Source organism: Schistocerca nitens, chromosome 2 (genome assembly GCF_023898315.1).
Source record: "Schistocerca nitens isolate TAMUIC-IGC-003100 chromosome 2, iqSchNite1.1, whole genome shotgun sequence".
NCBI classification, from domain to species: domain Eukaryota; kingdom Metazoa; phylum Arthropoda; class Insecta; order Orthoptera; family Acrididae; genus Schistocerca; species Schistocerca nitens.
In genome coordinates, this window is record NC_064615.1 from 544,213,884 (window position 1) to 544,234,869 (window position 20,986).

At 42.3% G+C, this 20,986-nt stretch overlaps 1 protein-coding gene across 2 annotated transcripts in view; it reads right to left on the bottom strand.

Moving 5' to 3' along the window:
- The window catches only part of LOC126236540 (uncharacterized), a 59,757-nt gene that overhangs the window by 32,039 nt on the left and 6,732 nt on the right, over positions 1 to 20,986 (bottom strand). The window contains exon 3 of one of the 2 annotated variants that reach the window (XM_049945917.1): positions 14,638 to 15,056. The exons of the other annotated variant lie outside the window; for it this stretch is intronic. Coding sequence (XP_049801874.1) covers positions 14,995 to 15,056 — 62 coding nt within the window. The 3' untranslated portion in view covers positions 14,638 to 14,994. Of the gene's footprint in view, positions 1 to 14,637; positions 15,057 to 20,986 lie in introns of those variants that run through there. 2 annotated transcript variants of the gene reach the window in all.

Genomic DNA, 20,986 nt, shown 5'->3' on the forward strand with positions numbered 1-20,986 from the left:
ATTAACTATCCCTGTACTGACGAACCAAGTGCAGGCATGGAACTCCATCGCACATACTGAGATGCGGCACCTGTACAACACAATGCACGGCAGTTTGCATACTCGCATTCAATATTCTCGAGGTTACACCGGTTATTAATGTACCAGCATTTCTTATTTGCAGTGCCTTACGTCGCGCTTGTGTTAATCTTGTGATATTGCGAAGACAATCGCTTACATATGTTGCCTAGTCAAATGTAGTCCCGATATTTCATTACTTTGCGTTAATTATTTTTAGTGTTGCGATTTTATTCCCTCAATGTAAATTAAAGGCTAGTCCAATAGTAGATCACTGTCTTGTATAAACGTTGGAAGAGGGCGGATTTTGTTATTCACTTAAATCCAAGTCCTTACCATTCCATTCATGGATGGAGCATAGACGGATGATTGCTCGTATGTACCTGTGCCAGAAGTCATGAGCTTAATTTTATGTTCATAGTGTCTGCCACGATGCTCAAGGGGATGAAAGGTTTTCTCAGATTCTGTAGGAATGTCTAGGCTTCCACTGAATATCTGTCGTCATTGTAACAATATTTGCTACTGGAGACTCGTCCATGTCTTTTATTAATTCCCTGACTGTTTACACCACCCTTTCGTTTATGTAGTGTATTCGTTAGACGTCGGCGGATAGGGACCGGCCGGAGTGGCCGAGCGGTTCTAGGCGCTACAGTGTGGAGCCGCGCGAACGCTACGGTCGCAAGTTCGAATCCTGATTCGGGCATGGATGTGTGTGATGTCCTTAGGTTAGTTAGATCTAAGTAGTTCTAAGTTCTAGGGGACTGATGACCTCAGCAGTAAAGTCACGTAGTGCTCAGAGCCATTTGAACCATTTTTTGACGGTTAGGGCGTCCTGTTTTGAATTCGACAGGCTTGAGTAATATTATAGTACACACTGCACGACATTTCTGTGAGCAATGAATAGCGTAGATAACATCGTTCCAGGAACTGTGGTTACAGCAGGTTGACATTCGTTGTACTTGGAAAGCTGTATTACCGTTCGCTCTGTCATATACAGGGTGAGTCACCTAACGTTTCCGCTGGATATATTTCGTAAACCACATTAAATACTGACGAATCGATTCCACAGACCGAACGTGAGGAGAGGGGCTACTGTAATTGGTTAATACAAACCATAAAAAAATGCACGGAAGTATGTTTTTTAACACAAACCTACGTTTTTTTAAAAATGGAGACAACGCTAGTGTTGTTAGCACATCTGAACATATAAACAAATACGTAATCTGTGCCGTTTGTTGTATTGTAAAATGTTAATTACATCCGGAGATATTGTAACCTAAAGTTGACGCTTGAGTACCACTCCTCCGCTGTTAGATCGTGTGTATCGAAGAGCACCGAATTACTTAGGGATCCAAAGGGAACGGTGATGGACCTTAGGTACAGAAGAGACTGGAACAGCACATTACGTCCACATGCTAACACCTTTTTATTGGTCTTTTTCACTGACGCACATGTACATTACCATGAGGGGTGAGGTACACGTACACACGTGGTTGCCGTTTTCAATTACGGAGTGGAATAGAGTGTGTCCCGACATGTCAGGCCAATAGATGTTCAATGTGGTGGCCATCATTTGCTGCACACCATTGCAATCTCTGGCGTAATGAATGTCGTACACGCCGCAGTACATCTGGTGTAATGTCGCCGCAGGCTGCCAGAATACGTTGTTTCATATCCTCTGCGGTTGTAGGCACATCACGGTACACATTCTCCTTTAACGTACCCCACAGAAAGAAGTCCAGAGGTGTAAGATCAGGAGAACGGGCTGGCCAATTTATGCGTCCTCCACGTCCTATGAATCGCCGGTCGAACGTGTACCTCACCCCTCATGGTAATGTACATGTGCGTCAGTGGAAAAGACCAATAAAAAGGTATTAGCATCTGGACGTAATGTGCTGTTCCAGCCTCTTCTGTACCTAAGGTCCATCACAGTTCCCTTTGGATCCCTACGTAATTCGGTGCTCTCCGATACACACGATCGAACAGCGGAGGAGTGGTACTCAAGCGTCAACTTTAGGTTACAATATCTCCGGATGTAATTAACATTTTACAATGCAACAAACGGCACTGATTACGTGTTTGTTTATATGTTCAGATGTGCTAACAAAACTAACGGGGTTCCATTTAAAAAAACGTAGGTTTGTGTTAAAAAACATAATTCCGTGCATTTTTTAATGGTTTGTATTAACCAATTACAGTAGCCCCTCTCCTCACGTTCGGTCTGTGGAATCGATTCGTCAGTATTTGATGTGTTTTACGAAATATATCCAGCGGTAATGTTAGGTGACTCACCCTGTATATAATCAACGCTATTTCAACAGACGTTGTCAAGATAGTGGTTATTATTCTACACCATTCACTTCTTTTTCACTGTAATAGGGCCGAGGAAATGAAAAGACGGATGTTCACGTAAGTTAACTGCCATGGCTCACCAAAACACCTGAGTTTGTATGTCACATATGTCTTAGGTCAGTACTGCTTAAATGTGCAGTGAGAAGAAAAAGCTCTAGTAAGAAAGTGAGTTCCTACAAATAGTATTGAAAACTTTTTAAAAATTATTACAACGTAATTTAGGCAGAGGCTCGAAATAAAGATTCTTTTTCTATTAACAAAGCCTCTGACAAAGCAATCTCGTTGTTCAGCGCATCAGAATGTTCATAGGAATGTGTATCACACCACAGAAACCGTACCAACCATCGTAGGTCACTGAATAGTATGGTGGAACATGAAACCAACATCCACCACACAGCTAATGTTTCGAATCCACACCAGGTTGTTCTTCTCTTATTTTAGACTTCTATTCCCTAGTTCTTGTTTTTAAAAAGCAGGACGTGGTTTGGCACTTTACAGTAGCCTACCACTTCGTAGTGCGATCCATTAAAGTGTAAGCTTACGTCCACTAACCACGCAGTGTCCAACCATTACTGGTCCTGTCAAGTTCATGTAGAGCAGCTCTAGATGCAATACACTAACGAAGAATACGTTAATATTATATTTTCTCTTTGTCGACCTTGTGTACATTGGAAAGCTGGTAATCTTCGTCGAAACTAATGGAAAAAGGTCGTCCAGGGACTAAACATACTCTAGAAACAGATGATTCATTTCTTGAATCCATTCACCAACCACCTGGACAACGTACCCTTGTTACTGCAAGGCAGTTCCAGTTTTGTCAAAGACTGAAGTGTTACATGACGACCTGCTTTCATATCTGAACACTGTAATTCAACACCCAGCGACCAGAAGACCACTTCGACAAGTGCACTTTTGTGAATGACATTTGCAACAAGTGGAAGACGATTGACATTGTATTAATAGCGTGATATGCACTGTCATTACTGATCGGAATACAGCCTGCATGTCGCCTGTGAATGTGGCTTTCAGGCAGAAACCTACTGGCTATCGTCATGGGAGTATTTCCTTTGGGCCCTTACCTATTGATAGACTGGTTGAATGTGCCCATCTATCGTACAACTTTTTAGAACACACTGCCTGACGAATTTGAAATTTTTCCACTTGGTGTTCGATGACACGTACGATTTCAGTATAATGATGCACTGCTACACTTTGGAATGAATGTACATAACTACTTAAATGAAAGATTTCCAGGTGAATGTGCTGGTCAAGCAGATCCTATGTTCTGAGCTCCACATTCATCGGATATTAATCCAGTAGATTTTTACTAGTATGGACACTTACAGGAACACATTTCTGGGTGTCGTAGGGTCGAACGAAGTAAGATTCAGGGAGTGGTGAAGTGTACGTTATTGCGAGATGGTCGCATTGAACGTTGCTCACATGTATACATACTGGCTCTGTGAAGATAAGTCTCGATGTCAAACGTACTGAATAGAATTATTGTGTGTATCAAAATTAGCAGTCTAGTGTAGCCTGCCTATTGTGATTCCTGAGCCTTATTAATACAGACGACGTTACTGTATCCGCTATTACTTTGTATTAACTTTATTTGTTTCATGGACGACACAATGCGGTCGTTTTGCATTTGTAAGAAGTTCCTGTTATGTATTACCGTTTAAACAAAATTAACAGTGACAGCGAGTCCGCCCCTGGTAGCTGAGTGGTCAGCAAGACACAACGTCAATCCCAAGGGCCCGGGTTCCATTCCCGGTTGTGTCGGAGATTTTCCGCTCAGGGACTGGCTGTTGTGTGTCCTAATCATCATCATTTGATCCCCATCGATGCCCAAGTCACCGAAGTGGCGTCAAATCGAAAGACTTGCACCCGGCTAACGGCATACCCGGCGGGAGGCCCTAGTCACACGACATTTACATTTATTTTAGTGACAGCAAGAAATACACAAGATACCGCATTGTGAAGGTGTAAAATAGATACAGTTTGATGCTTTAACTGTGAAAAAAGAATGTTTCGAGAGTCTGAACATCCATTCCCCACGGTACTGGCTTGTCTCATAGGGCTGGTGGGACAGCTGTGTCACAGTGCAGAGTCCATTGTGCCTGTTCTCGTCCACGCTGCTTGCACTTACAGCGTTGGTAGAGCCCTGTTTTCTAAATCGCATTCCTGTCAAACATATAGAGGCGACTAAGTTTAAGTAGATACACTATTGTCTTGAAGTGTGATGAGGAATTGCCTTCCGACAACCAAGTGTGGCTCTTTTTCTTCATTCTGTATGCTTTTCGGTACTCCTGTCAAGTTACAGACCAGTTTTGTAGCCGTATGAGATTTACGTTTAACACTAAGCTAAAATCCAATCGATCCAAACAAACAATTTTCTGTAACCATTATCGAAGTATAAAACAGTGGTTCCTAACGGAGCATCGAAATTTTATCTTTATTAAAATAAAACTTTCATTAATGAACTTTCAGTTTTACCTGTAAAAGAAGGCTATATTACATAAACGATTGGATTCTCGTGAGGCTGGAGGCATTTTCCCTCATTTGCCGTGGAACTTCACTGAATGGACAGGCAGAATAAGAAACTAATCCAGGGTGCAGTATCAAATGCAACCCCATGAACTGCAAGAGGAACATCAATGATGATGACACACATTGTTTACTGATAAAAACCAAACAGATTGTCGTTTTGTAATGTATTGGTGCTCTGAATAATTTTCTGTAAAAAAATATTTTTGTTGTGTAATGTCGTCATTTTGTAAATTACGCTGATACTAAGTTTTGATGTGCTGATAAAGAGAAGCACCACCCTGTATTCCAAGACAATCATATCACCAAATTCGTATATCAATCAAAGTAATAAAACAACCCTCTGAATCGAAATATAAAATATAACACGTTAACGTGAAGTAAAAGGAAAGGAAAACTATATCAAAAATTAAGCAAGAAAACTACAATCGCAGTGGTCTTGTTTACCTGAAAAAAAATTCCGAGGGAATTAGGGTCGTTATAACGCACTGTATCGTGTTAGCACGATTCACGAAGTTTCTCATCTCTGTTAGCGAACGTGTAGGATTCCATTTGCCCTATCGAGGGTAGTTTCTACTCTGTACTTGATGCTTATCAGAAATTATAACATATAATTTTGGTCATTTTTAACTCCTCCAGTTCGCAATTCTTTTATTCTCGTAGCTTGTCGACCTATGCTTACACAGACATATTTGTTTCACAGTGTACTGTTGGGGTCATGAAGAACCAAAGAAATCTACATGGAGTATATTGAAAGTGTTTTAATGAACTAACATGAAAACATTCATTACAGTTGTACCAAAATAACTCACATTTCCAATGTCAGAGATGCTACATTCAACATTCGAAAAGAAATTTAGACTGGAGTCATATTGACCCCAGTGGCCTTCAGAGGAAACACCACTCTTAAATATTGGTGTGGTGTAAATATAAAACTGAACAAAAATCCCCTGGATGAAAATGACGTAAAGGTACAAAGTCTGGTTGTTTGAAAATAATAGTTTTGAAAACAAGTGAGATATGTTTAAAATTCCTTATGTGATCATATTGACCATAGTGGTATTAGAAGGGTTAAAGGTGTATACAGGGTGGTCCATTGATAGTGATCGGGCCAAGTATCTCACGAAATAAGCATCAAACGAAAAAACTACAAAGAACGAAACTCGTCTAGCTTGAAGGGGGAAACCAGATGGCGCTATGGTTGGCCCGCTAGATGGCACTGCCATAGGTCAAACGGATATCAACTGCGTTTTTTTTAAAAAAATAGTCTTGTAATACGTAAAGAAATATGAATGTTTTAGTTGGACCACTTTTTTCGCTTTGTGATAGATGGCGCTGTAATAGTCACAAAGGTATATGTAGGTGGAACCACATAACATTCCGCCAGTGCGAACGGTATGTGCTTCGTGATACATTACCCTTGTTAAAATGGACCATTTACCAATTGCGGAAAAGGTCGATATCGTGCTGCTCTATGGCTATTGTGATCAAAATGCCCAATGGGTGTGTGCTATGTATGCTGCCTGGACGACATCATCCAAGGGTCCGGACCGTTGGCCGGATAGTTACGTTATTTCAGGCAACAGGAAGTGTTCAGCCACATGTGAAACGTCAACCACGACCTGCAACAAATGATGATGCCGAAGTAGGTGTTTTAGCTGCTGTCGCTGCAAATCGGCATATCAGTAGCAGACAAATTGCCCGAGAATCGGGAATCTCAAAAACGTCGGTGTTGCGAATGGTACATCAACATCGATTGCACCCGTACCATATATCTATGCACTTTGAACGTCGTGTTCAGTTCTGCCACTGGGCACATGAGAAATTACGGGACGATGACAGTTTTTTTGCACGCGTTCTGTTTAGCGACGAAGCGTCATTCACCAACAGAAGTAACGTAAATCGCCATAATATTGGCCAACGGAAAGTCCACGATGGCTGCGACCAGTGGAACATCAGCGACCTTAGCGGGTTAATGTATGGCGCGGCATTATGGGAGGAAGGATAATTGGCCCCCATTTTATCAGTGGCAATCTAAATGGTGCAGTGTATGCTGATTTCCTACGTAATGTTCTACCGATGTTACTACAAGATGTTTCACTGCATGATAGAATGGTGATGTACTTCCAACATGATGGATCTCGGGTACATAGCTCGCGTACGGTTGAAGCGGTATTGAATAGCATATTTCATGACAGGTGGATTGGTCATCGAAGCACCATACCATGGCCCGCACGTTCACCGGATCTGACGTCCCAGGATTTCTTTCTGGGGGGGAAAATTGAAGGATATTTGCTATCGTGATCCACCGACAACGCCTGACAACATGCGTCAGCACATTGTCAATGCATGTGTGAACATTACGGAAGGCGAACTACTCGCTGTTGAGAGGAATATCGTTACACGTATTGCCAAAATGATAAGTTAACAAAGGTTCATGTATGACATTAGAAGAACCGAAATAAAATGTTCAATCGTACCTACGTTCTGCTTTTTATTTAAAAAACCTACCTGTTGCCAGCGGTTCGTCTAATTGTGAGCCATATGTTTGTGACTATTACAGCGCCATCTATCACAAAGTGAAAAAAGTGGTCCAACTAAAACATTCATATTTCTTTACGTACTACACGAATATGTAATAAAAAAATGGGTGTTCCTATTTAAAAAAAAACGCAGTTGATATCCGTTTGACCTAATGCAACGCCATCTAGTGGGCCAACCATAGCCAAATCTGGTTTCCTACTTCAGGCTCGACAAGTTTCGTTGTTTGTAGTTTTTTCGTTTGACGCTTATTTCGTGAGATATATGGCCCGGTCACGATCAATGGGCCACCCTGTATACTTGTTCACTTGCTTAAAGCTGTTTGTAACTGAGATTCGTAAGTCAGAGTTTATTAATCGAAAAATCACTGTAACCAATCAAATTAATAGTTATTGTGCAAAATGGTTTCGCATTTGATAAGAAATAATATATTACTGATAATGACGTGATGTGCGAGGGCGTGCGAAAAAGGCATGCCCACGAACTTTCTATTGTTTTCCCAATACCGGCTGCTGTATTCCATGCATGTTACTCGGTCGACTTTCATGTTTCTCTGACACCAGTTGCAACCAGAGTTCCTTAACTTCATTACTTCGTGATCTCCGAACCTGGTCTTAAGTTGCTCGTTGTTCTCATTTCTTCTACTTCTATTACCTCCGTCCTTCTTCGATTTACTCTCAAGTCAGCAATTTGCGGTCTTCGACTCTTATTTTTACCTCCTGGCACTTCTACATCTATATATTACCTGTCTTTACGTACAGCTTACCCTTATTTTTCTCGTAACCTCCAAAATCTAGCACCAACTGACATGTCGAACACATCTCCACCTCGGCAGATCTTGTGAAAGTATTTTGATTTTTCTCTGGTCTTGTTTCCATTATTAACTGCGTCAGAACTGCCCCTCCCACGCTTTTATCTTTCTAAAGCCAAACCGGTCATCATCCAACACATCCACAATTTTCGTTTCCGTTTTTCTATATACACTCGTGCAAATGGAAAAAAGAACACATTGACACCGGTGTGTCAGACCCACCATACTTGCTCCGGACACTGCGAGAGGGCTGTACAAGCAATGATCACACGCACGGCACAGCGGACACACCAGGACCCGCGGTGTTGGCCGTCGAATGGCGCTAGCTGCGCAGCATTTGTGCACCGCCGCCGTCAGTGTCAGCCAGTTTGCCGTGGCATACGGAGCTCCATCGCAGTCTTTAACACTGGTAGCATGCCGCGACAGCGTGGACGTGAACCGTATGTGCAGTTGACGGACTTTGAGCGAGGGCGTATAGTGGGCATGCGGGAGGCCGGGTGGACGTACCGCCGAATTGCTCAACACGTGGGCGTGAGGTCTCCACAGTACATCGATGTTGTCGCCAGTGGTCGGCGGAAGGTGCCCGTGCCCGTCGACCTGGGACCGGACCGCAGCGACGCACGGATGCACGCCAAGACCGTAGGATCCTACGCAGTGCCGTAGGGGACCGCACCGCCACTTCCCAGCAAATTAGGGACACTGTTGCTCCTGGGGTATCGGCAAGGACCATTCGCAACCGTCTCCATGAAGCTGGGCTACGGTCCCGCACACCGTTAGGCCGTCTTCCGCTCACGCCCCAACATCGTGCAGCCCGCCTCCAGTGGTGTCGCGACAGGCGTGAATGGAGGGACGAATGGAGACGTGTCGTCTTCAGCGATGAGAGTCGCTTCTGCCTTGGTGCCAATGATGGTCGTATGCGTGTTTGGCGCCGTGCAGGTGAGCGCCACAATCAGGACTGCATACGACCGAGGCACACAGGGCCAACACCCGGCATCATGGTGTGGGGAGCGATCTCCTACACTGGCCGTACACCACTGGTGATCGCCGAGGGGACACTGAATAGTGCACGGTACATCCAAACCGTCATCGAACCCATCGTTCTACCATTCCTAGACCGGCAAGGGAACTTGCTGTTCCAACAGGACAATGCACGTCCGCATGTATCCCGTGCCACCCAACGTGCTCTAGAAGGTGTAAGTCAACTACCCTGGCGAGCAAGATCTCCGGATCTGTCCCCCATTGAGCATGTTTGGGACTAGATGAAGCGTCGTCTCACGCGGTCTGCACGTCCAGCACGAACGCTGGTCCAACTGAGGCGCCAGGTGGAAATGGCATGGCAAGCCGTTCCACAGGACTACATCCAGCATCTCTACGATCGTCTCCATGGGAGAATAGCAGCCTGCATTGCTGCGAAAGGTGGATATACACTGTACTAGTGGCGACATTGTGCATGCTCTGTTGCCTGTGTCTATGTGCCTGTGGTTCTGTCAGTGTGATCATGTGATGTATCTGACCCCAGGAATGTGTCAATAAAGTTTCCCCTTCCTGGGACAATGAATTCACGGTGTTCTTATTTCAAATTCCAGGAGTGTATTATTTTTGTCAGCAACTTTGATGGGATAAGCTGTTAGCTGATTGTGCGATTATTCTGGCGCTTGGCAACTCTTGCAACCTTCGGAATTGTGTTTATGTTGTTTCTCTGAAAGTCTGATGATATATAGAAAGTCTAAGACATCCTACACCAACATTGACGGTCATCTTGTGCCCCCAACGATTTTAGAATGTTATCTATAACTTCTGTCTTATTTGATTTTAAGCCTTAGAAAGCTTTTTTAAATTCTGATTCCAATACTGGATTCTCTGTCTGTTCTATATCGTCTCCCGTTTCTCCTACTATCACCTCATTTGACACTTACTCATTTCAGTGTACTCTCTCGACCCATCCGCTTCCAACTCTGCATTTAACAGTTGAATTCCCATTGCACTCGTAATAGTACCACTCCCTCAGAACTCCCTCCGTCCGAACAGGCCTTGCAAGTCCCAACGGTACCGACCGGCCGCGTGTCATCCTCAGCCCACAGGCGTCGCTGGATGCGGATGTGGAGGGCACGTAGTCAGCACGCAGCTCTCTCGGCCGTACGTCAGTTTACGAGACCGGAGCCGCCACTTCTCAATCAAGAAACTCCTCGGATTGTCTCACAAGGGCTGAGTCCACCCTGCTTGCCAGCACCGCTCGGCAGACCGATTGTCACCCATCCAAGAACTGGAGCAGCCCGACAGCTTAAATCGCCTTGCAAATCAGACATCCTATTCACACCACTATCATGTTACCCGGTATTTGGCTGTAGCCGCCTGTAGTGGCCGCGCGGCTCTAGGCACTTCAGTCCGGAACCACGTGACTGCTACGGTCGCAGGTTCGAATCCTGCCTCAGGCATGGATGAGTGTGATGTCCTTAGGTTAGTTAGGTTTAAGTAGTTCTAAATTCTAGGGGACTGATGACCTCAAATGTTGAGTCCCATAGTGCTCAGAGCCATTTGAACCAGTTGAACCAATTTGACTGTAACATGGGGGGTTACCAGAACACAAAAATTACAAATTACAAATAGGTAAACAGATACAACGTATCCTGGAAATACAGTGTAGGCCATTGCAGGACTGGAGCCTTTAATAGCAGTAATATTATTGCTTATCACATTTTTCAAGAAAACTAGGTGTACAACCGGATCATGGGTCAGTCCTATTTCACATAAAATATGTCCATTGTTGTTAGGACCAGGAATCCCCATAAAATAAATAAGTGTGAGTCTGCCGCGGTATGGTTTAAAGTCCAAGGAAATTGTGCAAAAATTAAGGTGACTGGTGATCTTGTCTTTCATTATAGAATCTCAAATAAAGTATCTATCCTTTCCTTATATCCCGTGAGTTTTCCTTGCTTCTGTCTGAGCGTTATTATCTAGGGATTAAAGTGGAAATTGTTTCTTTTCCCTGAGTCCTGCTCCAGAGATTCTTAAGATTCACCTTTGTGTAGCAGAGCGATTGTCGGAATTGTAAGTTACATCCCAAAAATATATGCAGTTAATACTTCCTCCGGTCCATTACCACTTAGCCTGATATTTGGCTGCCGACTTTGACATCTTCGTTGTTTCTGATATGAACATCACGCTCTAGAGCATTAAACGTGTTCAAAAATATTGGAAACCCCTCTGCCTGACTCTCAGTTAACTGGTACTCGCCCGAAAATGTCCGTATTCTCCAGACGGCTGAACCTCTGCCTTTCTGTATCCTTCAAGGTCAAAAAAAAAAAAACTATTGAAACATAACTCTCCTGTACATGAAAAGGGCAGTCCGCACCATTGTTATTTGTTTGGTTTTCTGAATCAGTGGCAACAAACGTATTGAGAATATCCTTTGGACTTACCGTTTCTCTTCTCTTGTTAGGATCTTAAACATGTTATACCATGGAGGCATGCAGGAATCGGAGTTGTTCCATTGTCTACATTACGTCCATCACAGCAATACACATCAGCAATCTGCTATCGAGGTTTAGACCTTTAGCCCGCAGATCACTACTTCATTTTCACCCTTTTGCAGTGCAATTCCAGTGGGACATAGTGTCAATAATCGGTCACCGAGACAAAGCTTAGCAAAAATCTGGTGGCCATGTATTTAAGGTGTGTTTATTGCACAACAACCAGTTCTTTCTAATGAAGATCATAACGTGACATCGAAGATTCCCCAACAGTCCTCGTAACTACATCTCCCAAAATCGCAAAAATGTGTCGGTGACATGACTCATGGTTGTCTAATCGCCACACATAACGCTAGAAGGAAAATTCTGGCCCCTCCTGGCCGAGTTCCAGAATGTAGCTTTTAGCGTTATGACGTGGGTTGACACACTTGATTCATTACAGCGATGCGTTTCCGCCATTTTATACGAATAACCTTTTATTTCTCTACGTTTAACCAACGGCTATTTAGAACAATTTTTCTGTGACTCTTATGTTTCCTTAATGTTTCTGCACACTTTGTATGGGCTTCGACGACTTTTACGTATCTAGCACAACGTTTCTGTATTCTTTTGGTGTTCAGACCCGGGTGGGTTCGATAAAAGATCCAAAACACACATTGTACTCATGTTAGTTGGACGAGAACTGTATACGACGTTTTCCTCTCAGGCTACGCCATTTTTTCCGAGTCTCAAGTAAACATCGAGGACTTGATTACGACTATGTTTTTGGATTGCATGCTATTCCATCGATAACGATTTAAATAACAACCGTTTTGCATCAGGTTTACACAAGTGTATACCAAAACGAAAATGCGCCTCTGATCTACGGGTGGCCTTCTTCTATTAGTAATCTAAATGTCGTCCGACCTGGGTTCGATACCCGGTATGTGAAAAAAAAGGAAGGAAAACTTTACCAATAACGAAGCGAGAAGAACTACAATGGCAATGGTCTTGCTTACCTGATAAATAAATTGCGGTACAGTTAGGGGCATTGTAATAGACTGTATCGTGTTAGCGCCATTCACGAAGTTTTTCCTCCCTGTTAGCGATGGTATAGCCTTCCATTTGCTCTGTCAAGCGAAATTACTGCTCTCTTGCGTTCTTCGTCTCTAATTGCTGGTTATCAGAAATTATAAAACATAAAACTGATCATTTTTAATTCCCAATTGCTTTTCTTTTCTCGTGGCCTGTCGACTTGAGCTCCTCTTACACCACATGTCGGTTTCACAGCGTACTACTGGGGTCGTGAAGAACCCAAGAAATTTACACGGAGTATATTAATAATATTTTAATGAACTAACATGAAAACATACATTACAGCTCTTCCAACGTAACATTCCCAATGTCTGGCGTGCTACATTAAAGATATGAGAAGAAATTGAGATTGGTGTAATATTTACCCCAGTGATTCTCGGTTGAATCACCACTCTTAAGTAGTGGTTTGGTGTATATATAAAACCGAACGAAACTTCACTGGATAATATGACTGCGAGGGACAAAGGCATGAGGTTGCAAAACAATGGGTTTGAAAACAAGTGTGATATGTTTCCAATTGCTTATGGTACATGTAGGGTTATAGGTGTATGTGTTTGTTCACTAAATTAATGCTGTTAATAACTGACATTCATAAGTCAGTGTCTGAAAATCGAAAAATCACTTCAATCACTGAAATTAACAGATACTGTGCAAAATGGTTCCGCACTTGATAAGAAATAACATATTACAGATAAAGAGATGATATGCGAGTGCGCGCTAAAGGGTATGCTTACGGACTTTATATTGTGTTCAGAATGCCAGTTGCTGTATTAAATGCCATGCATATTACTTGGTCGACTTTTACGTTTCTCTGACGCAAGGTGCATTTCTCTGCTGGTGGAGGTCCCCTAAACGCAGCGTGTAGAATGGCTGTGTGCTACATAGCTATGTCGGCGAGTGAGAAGCAGCGTTCTGCAATTCGAAGAGTTCTTCCAAACATGGAGCACGCTTTCTTTTAGCATGAGGATATCTGTAACAGTCGGACACCTTAGACTCAAATCATCATTCATCCTCCATACGCTCCCGGCTTGACCCCATCCGATTTTCATTTGGTTACAGAGCTTGAAGAACACTTTCAGCGGTTTCACATTGACAGTGACGAAGCAGTGCAGGCAGAGGTAACGTTGTGGCTCTTTTAACGAAGTCAGGCATTCTACAATGGCGGTATCAAGAAACTGGTCTCTCGTTCAGAGAAATTTGTTCGTCGCTATGGTGATAATGATGAGATATAAGTATGTAGACTGGAGAATGAAGATGAAAATAGATATTAAAGTTTTTAGAAAGCTTTTAGATTTTCCACATGCATAATTCCTGGCATTAATATTTAGCACACATTGTGATTTATGTTTCAGTCTAGAAGAGAGAGCGATTGAGACGGTACATGATCACTTTTTTTACAGCGATGATGCAAACTTGCATCTTAGTATGGTATTTCACAGACCCATTTGCATAATAGCTTGCAATAAAACTGTTTTGCTTTTCGCTTTGAGCCGACATATAGAGCTGCCAGAGAAGACACCATGTATTCTGTGCTGCAAGTATTTCACGCTTTATCCAGGAAAGACAAGGACAAGCCACAGTGTCAGTTGTAAGTCTCTGCTGTGTCTACCGGAGTCGTATTTCGAGTCAACGTTTCAGGGCGGGAATTGGGTATTGGGATGGTACGAGATTAGCATGAATGGATGAACTGCGTTTTGTATAATTAATATACAGTCATAATTTGCCAAAAATATGTGAAGCTGCAGATAAGGAAATGTATTCAACGACTGAATTATAACAGTTGACGACATAAAAATACAGTTTTATTGCGTCAGTATAAAAGTATTACAAGGCCAACAGAAAGATAAAAAACTGGGAAACCATGTTTTTAAACACATGTTTTTGGAGTCAGTTTCTCGCCTAAATGTAATGCTGTTGTGATTTATCGCATGTCATGCAGCAATGAGAAACTATCATGAAACAGGATTAGTCGATTCCTTCAGTTCTTGTTGCTAGAAAAAGTGGTAAGTTCTGTCGCTCTTGGGATTTCTTGCTTTCTCTGAATATTGTAGATGTCTTCAGTCAGCAGGCCAGCCATCTGGTCTTCACCCAATCGTAGACGAGTCAGTCTCCTCAAGCTGGGAGAACGGACTTGCAATAGTCCTAGTTCTTGGGACAGTCTGACAGATTTATGTTACATAGACTCTTTGGTTTCACCACGTAAACTACAACAAACAGAAGGAAATATGTTTTATTAGAGTTAGAAACTATGAATAGACTTATACACTATTTGAGATTTACTGCTGATAACACTGTGATAGGTTTTCACCTTTTTTACATTTCATGAATTTCATTTTCAGCACTATTAAAATATTATGTTACGGTCACATAACAGTGAGAATGTGGGAGACCTCTGGTAACAGATGCACTACACAGTGTCGTTTCCACATGTAAGAGTGATAGGTCGTCGGGGTGTCGTTGATTGAGCACCTCCCCAGAACAGGAACTACCTTTTTTTGTTCATGCGTTTTGAATAAGCTTTCCTTCAATGACCTGTGAAGTCCCTTGTCCGATCTGGACACTATTTTTACGAAGACATGTTTTAACAGGCGGTGACTGTTGTTACGAGTACTGTGAAACTGGACCAAGTGTCCTAACTGCTGACAAGCGCCCTGTGTTAGCGACTTCCTATCCTTACTGGCATTATAGTAGACGGCTCTTTAGCAGATGGACCACGCGAGTAAATCAAGCTTGGTGTATTTCGAGAGAGTTACGATGTTACTGGAACGAAGTTCTTCAAAGTGGGTAATTGCTGCTCATGTGCGCGCCATTCAATAACCCAGATATCTGTCCTGTGACATGACAAATCATCACCTCAGCGCATCAGTTTCGGATACAGGGAAAGGATTTGGCGAACCCGGAATTTGGGACTTAGGGAGATTTGAGCGCCGCCAGTTCCTTGTAACCGTAACGCCTTGCCGAACGTGAACGATCTGATGCGAGAGCGACAGTCTTAGACCGCCCTGAAATGATCCAACGTGAAGCAATGCGAAACGGATACTCTGTTCTACGCGTGCAGCGCAGCCACGATATTCCCCCGTCAGCACACTCGCCCACCCAGTTCAGTATATTCACTGTGGACGGACGAAAACATTTAATGATAAATTTGTAAGAATTTTTGAAAAAAAATTAGTTACTGAACGGATACGTACTTAAAGAGGATATATTATATTTGACATATGAAATACAGAGGTGTATATGTGTGTGTGCGTGTGCGTGTGTGTGCGTGTGTGTGTGTGTGTGTGTGTGTGTGTGTTTGTGTGTTTGTGTGCGTCTTGATCTTAAGACTTCTCATTGTTTTCTAACTTGCGTGACCTGCAACTGATGGACACAGTCTTACATTTCAAATGTTCTGTGGAGTTTTTGGGCCCCATATTTGATTCAAAGTAATCGTGCTGGCCAAAAATGAGCCTATGCTACTGCCACAAAGTATTTCCCTAGTCTTTCTGTGCTGCAATTCTACACTCGATTGCTTCCCTCGGTGGCTCAACCAGTAATGGCAGGGTACGGGTGTGACAGTCTCGGGGTTACCTAGCTGGTTGCTCGCTAGCGCCGCGAGTCATCAGTTGACATATGTTCTGAGCGTACCTCAACGACTACAATTGTGCTGCAGGAGACACGTTGTATGTCACACAAGACGGACATCTCGGCTTAACTGCGCGGCTTGCGAGATGTGTCCTAACCATAAATTTGAACAAAGTAACAATAAGCAATCTACAGGCGTGGTAAGTTCCCAAGAGTCAGATGAAAGCTGAGGCGACCTCTAAAAACTTGTCATACGCGAGACCTTCAGCAGAAAATCGGTATTTTGTCCTGATGGACTGTATCGACCCATCGGTGCTTGAGAAAATAACGTTGTTTTCCGTTTCTCAATCTAGCAATTCTCAAAGTGGGTTGTTTGAGCAGAAGAGATAAAAAGACCCAAATAAGAAAGGAGAGGTAGATAGTAATCTCAATCAAGTGTCTCTGGGAGAATATAACATAAAACGACACTTAATACAGAAAATTTTTACAGTAATATAAGATTCGTTTGATAATTTGTCAGTATTATGTGTACGTAAAGGTTTTAACAGTTTGGATAGAACACGTAAATCTGTTAATCGACAAAGAAAAATATCCTTCTCGTCGACTCGAAAATAGGTCACCAAGTGCCAAACATGACAAAAAGTACAGAACTGCGAGAACGTCCACTATAGGTGGATCTGCACTTAAAAAATTGTTCATTCAATTACAAATGTGGTGGCATAGTGAGTCACAATGAACATAGGCACAGAGAAACAGCAGAAAGAATGACTATATTGCGAATGTACGCAATGTAATGACATAAGTTGATGGAGTTCTAGAGGAAAAGTCACATATGCTTTGAGTTGGGGGTATGTCTTTCAGTCATAGACTTGTAAAGCTGCAGAGAAGAAGAAGCTGAGTTTTAAGTTGAATAAGAAAAGGAATACAGCCATCCATTCATACTCATGAGTGAGAAATACGAGGAGCTTTCACCTTCTCGCATAGCTCTTAATGAACAGAAGTTATTTTCTCTGTAGAAGTTATTTTCTCCGTAGAAGTTATTTTCTCTGACGCGTGCTGTGGGATAGTATTCTTAAAATAAAGGCTGTACCAAGTGGAAGTTTTTGACATCGCCATTAACAGCATAAAGTCCACAACTATAATTTCAGGTATGTACCCATGGACTAGGTGTAACGTCTTTCATTAATATTCCAAAATTTTCTCGTTCGGTGTTCGATCTGCTTAAATTTGGATTAAAAATCTTCAGCAATAGCGGCCGAAGACATCCGGCGTAAAGTCACCCTTACCCTGCCAACGGCTTTGTCAAAGAGAGCGGAGGTGCCAACAGAGCTTCAGATCTCTCTCTTTCCCTTAGAGTGGCAAACTGCCGCTACAAGGCGGAAGACTCAGTAATGTTGAGTGGCATGATGATGCAGAAGACAATGGGAACCACTGCATTAAGGGCAGATAATGCGTATCTGCAAGACATGTGGCCTGTAACTGAGAAAGTGCCCTCATGACCTCTCCATTGGGAAAAGATTCCTAACAAGTACCGCGCTCAGATCTCTGGGATGGGACTCCGAAATGAGAGGAGAGCTTGACAAGTGATTGAAAAACCAAAGAAAGAATAACATTCCACGAATCTGGACGTGGAATGGCGGAAGATTCAACGTGGTAGGGAAGCTAGAAAATCTGAAAACGGAAATGCTAAGACGCGTTAATGAACAGTGGGCGTCACTGATGTGAAATTGGAGGAGGACATACGCTCTCTGGTCAGATGAGTGTACAGTAATATGAAAAGATGATGAAAATTGTATTACTGGATTAGAATTTATTATGAATGGGACGGTAGGACAATGAGTGAGTTACTGCGAACATTTCACTGATAGGGTTGCTCTCATCAGATTCGACAGCAAACCAACGCTGACAACAATAGTTTCGATATGCATGCTTCGTCGCAAGCAGATGAAGAGGTAGAGAAAGTATATTAGGATTTAACTGGTTATTCAGTATGTAATGGTATATGAAAATCTTGTAGTCATGGGGGATTGGAAAGTGGTTGTGCAGGAAGGCGTACAGGATAGGTTTACGGTTAAAAGTGAGCTTGGTAGTAGGAACTAGACCGGAGAAATATTAATATGTTCTGCAATAGATTTAACAACGTAAAGACTGTACAAGAATCACACAAGGAGGAGTTAAACTTTGAGAAGGCTGCGAGATACATAAAAATTTCAGTTAAATTAGGTCATGATCAGGCAGATATTTCGAATTCAAATATTGGATTGTAAAGCGTAATAATGACGATGAGTTGACTAAATTTGAAGAGACGGGTCAGGAAGAATCAGTGCACAAGTAAGTGACATACAGAAGTAGTAAGGAGTGAAGGGACACCTCTGAAGTTGTTTGAGGCTATAGATAAATGCGAAGAAACAGTGGATAACAAAAGAAATACATCCGCTGATCGACGAAAGAAAGAATTAAAAATCCGTTCAGTGAAATTGAGAAATACAAGTCACTTAGGAATGAGCCAAATAGAGTATGCAGGCAAGCTAAGGCAAAATGCCTCCATGAAAAAGGTGAAGAAATCAAAAAAAGTAAAATTTGTCGGAACGATTGACTCAACTTTGACGGAAGGATTGACTCAACCTATAGAAAAGTAAAAACAACTTTCAGTGAAATAAAAGAAGCGCGGCAACAATACGAGTGCAACAGGAATTCTTCTGTTAAATGAAGAGGAGACAGCGGATAGATGGAAAGAGTACGCAGAGGGCATCTATGAGCAGGACGACTCACGTGATGACAGAACAGGAAAAGGAACAGAAGTCGATAGGGAAGGCTTAGGGGATAGAATATTAGAAATTATAATGGCCTTGGAAGACGTAAATCAGATGAGGTAGAAGGGATAGATAAAATTATATCAGAATCTAGTTGATATGTAAGAGTATTATAAGGAGACTGGTGATATACCATCAGACTTTCCGAAAAAAAAAAGCATCCGAACAGTTCCCAACATTGTTAGAGTCGACAAGTGCTGCAATTGTCACACAATCAGCATATATGCTCATGCACTCAAGTAGCTGACAGGAATAATATACAGAAGAGTGTAAAAGTAGACTGAAGAATGTTAGATTACGGTCAGTGTGCATTTAGGAAAGGTAAATATGACTGTTCTGAGATTGTGGTTGACAACAGAGGCAAGCTCGAAGAAAAATTGAGACATGTTCGTAGGATTTGTCAACGTGGTAAAAGCGTTCGACATGGTAAACGCTGTAAGATGCTTCAAATCCTGAGAAAGAAAGGGGTAAGCTACAAGGAAATATGGTAATATACAAGTACAAGAACAGTAAGAATGGAAGACGAGGAACAAAACTCTGTGATTGAAGAGGATGTAAGAGGAAGGGGTAATCTTTCACCCCCATCTGTTCAAGATGCAAAACGGAAATAAAAGGAAGGCTCATGCGTGGGATTAAAATTTATGGTGACAGGATGTAAATAATAAGATTACCTGACGACATTGCTATCCTCATTTAAAATGATGAGGGATTACAGGAACTGTTGAATGGAACCAACGGTCTAATGAATGCAGAATATGGTTGACAGGAAGTCGCAGAGAGGCGAAAGTAAAAAGAAGTAGCAGAAAAGAGAACAGTCGGAAACTTAACTGGCTATCACGATCGAGACGGCGTGAGGGAATTTTGCTAATCAATCAGCAAAAAACACATAACGGACTAGAGAATGAGGACATAACAAGGAGACTAGCGCTGATAAAAGGGCATTCTTGGCCAAAAATCTCCCAGTTTCAGGTGTTAGTTTAGGGAAGAAATTTCTGAGGAAGTACGTTTGGAGCACAGCATTATGTAGCAGTGAGAGCTGGACTGTGAGAAAACCGGAACAGAAGGGAATATAAGCATTTGTGATGTGGTGCTACTGAAGAATGTTGAAAATTAGGTGGTCTGATAAAGTAAGACATGAGGGGGTTCTCCCCAGAATATGCGAATAAAGGAATGTATGGGAAACACTGAAAAGAAAAACAACGGTATGATAGAACATCTGCTAAGACATCTGAGAATAACTCTTATGTTACTGGAGGGAACTGAAGAAGGTAAAAAATGTGGGTGGAGACAAAGTTTGGGATACGTTCAGCAAATAACTGAGATCATAGGTTGAAAATGCTACTCTGTGATGAAAAGTTGGACAAAGGAGAGAAAATGGTGGTGGATCACAACGAACCAGTCAGAAGAGTGACGAGTCAAAAGAAATCCAGTTTAGTGCTCCCTGTTCGTGGCTTATTTCTCAATTTTCTGTTCGTCATGAAGTCTCAGCTTGACACTATGTCTAAATGTTTGTAGAGAAACAATTTCATAGACTATAATTCTTCATATTGTCTTTTTCACTGAACTGAAACATTTTTACTCTAGATTACTGTAGCAAATCAGTTACATAACTGAGCCAGATTTTTGGTGATAAATGGAAATGTCTGGAACATGTCAGGGAAGTGAAAGCAAGGTGCCAGGAAGCACATAAAATCATAAAGTGCCTTAGTGCCTACAGTTCTCAAGTCCTGCAGCTTTACATAGCATTTCTTCGGTTC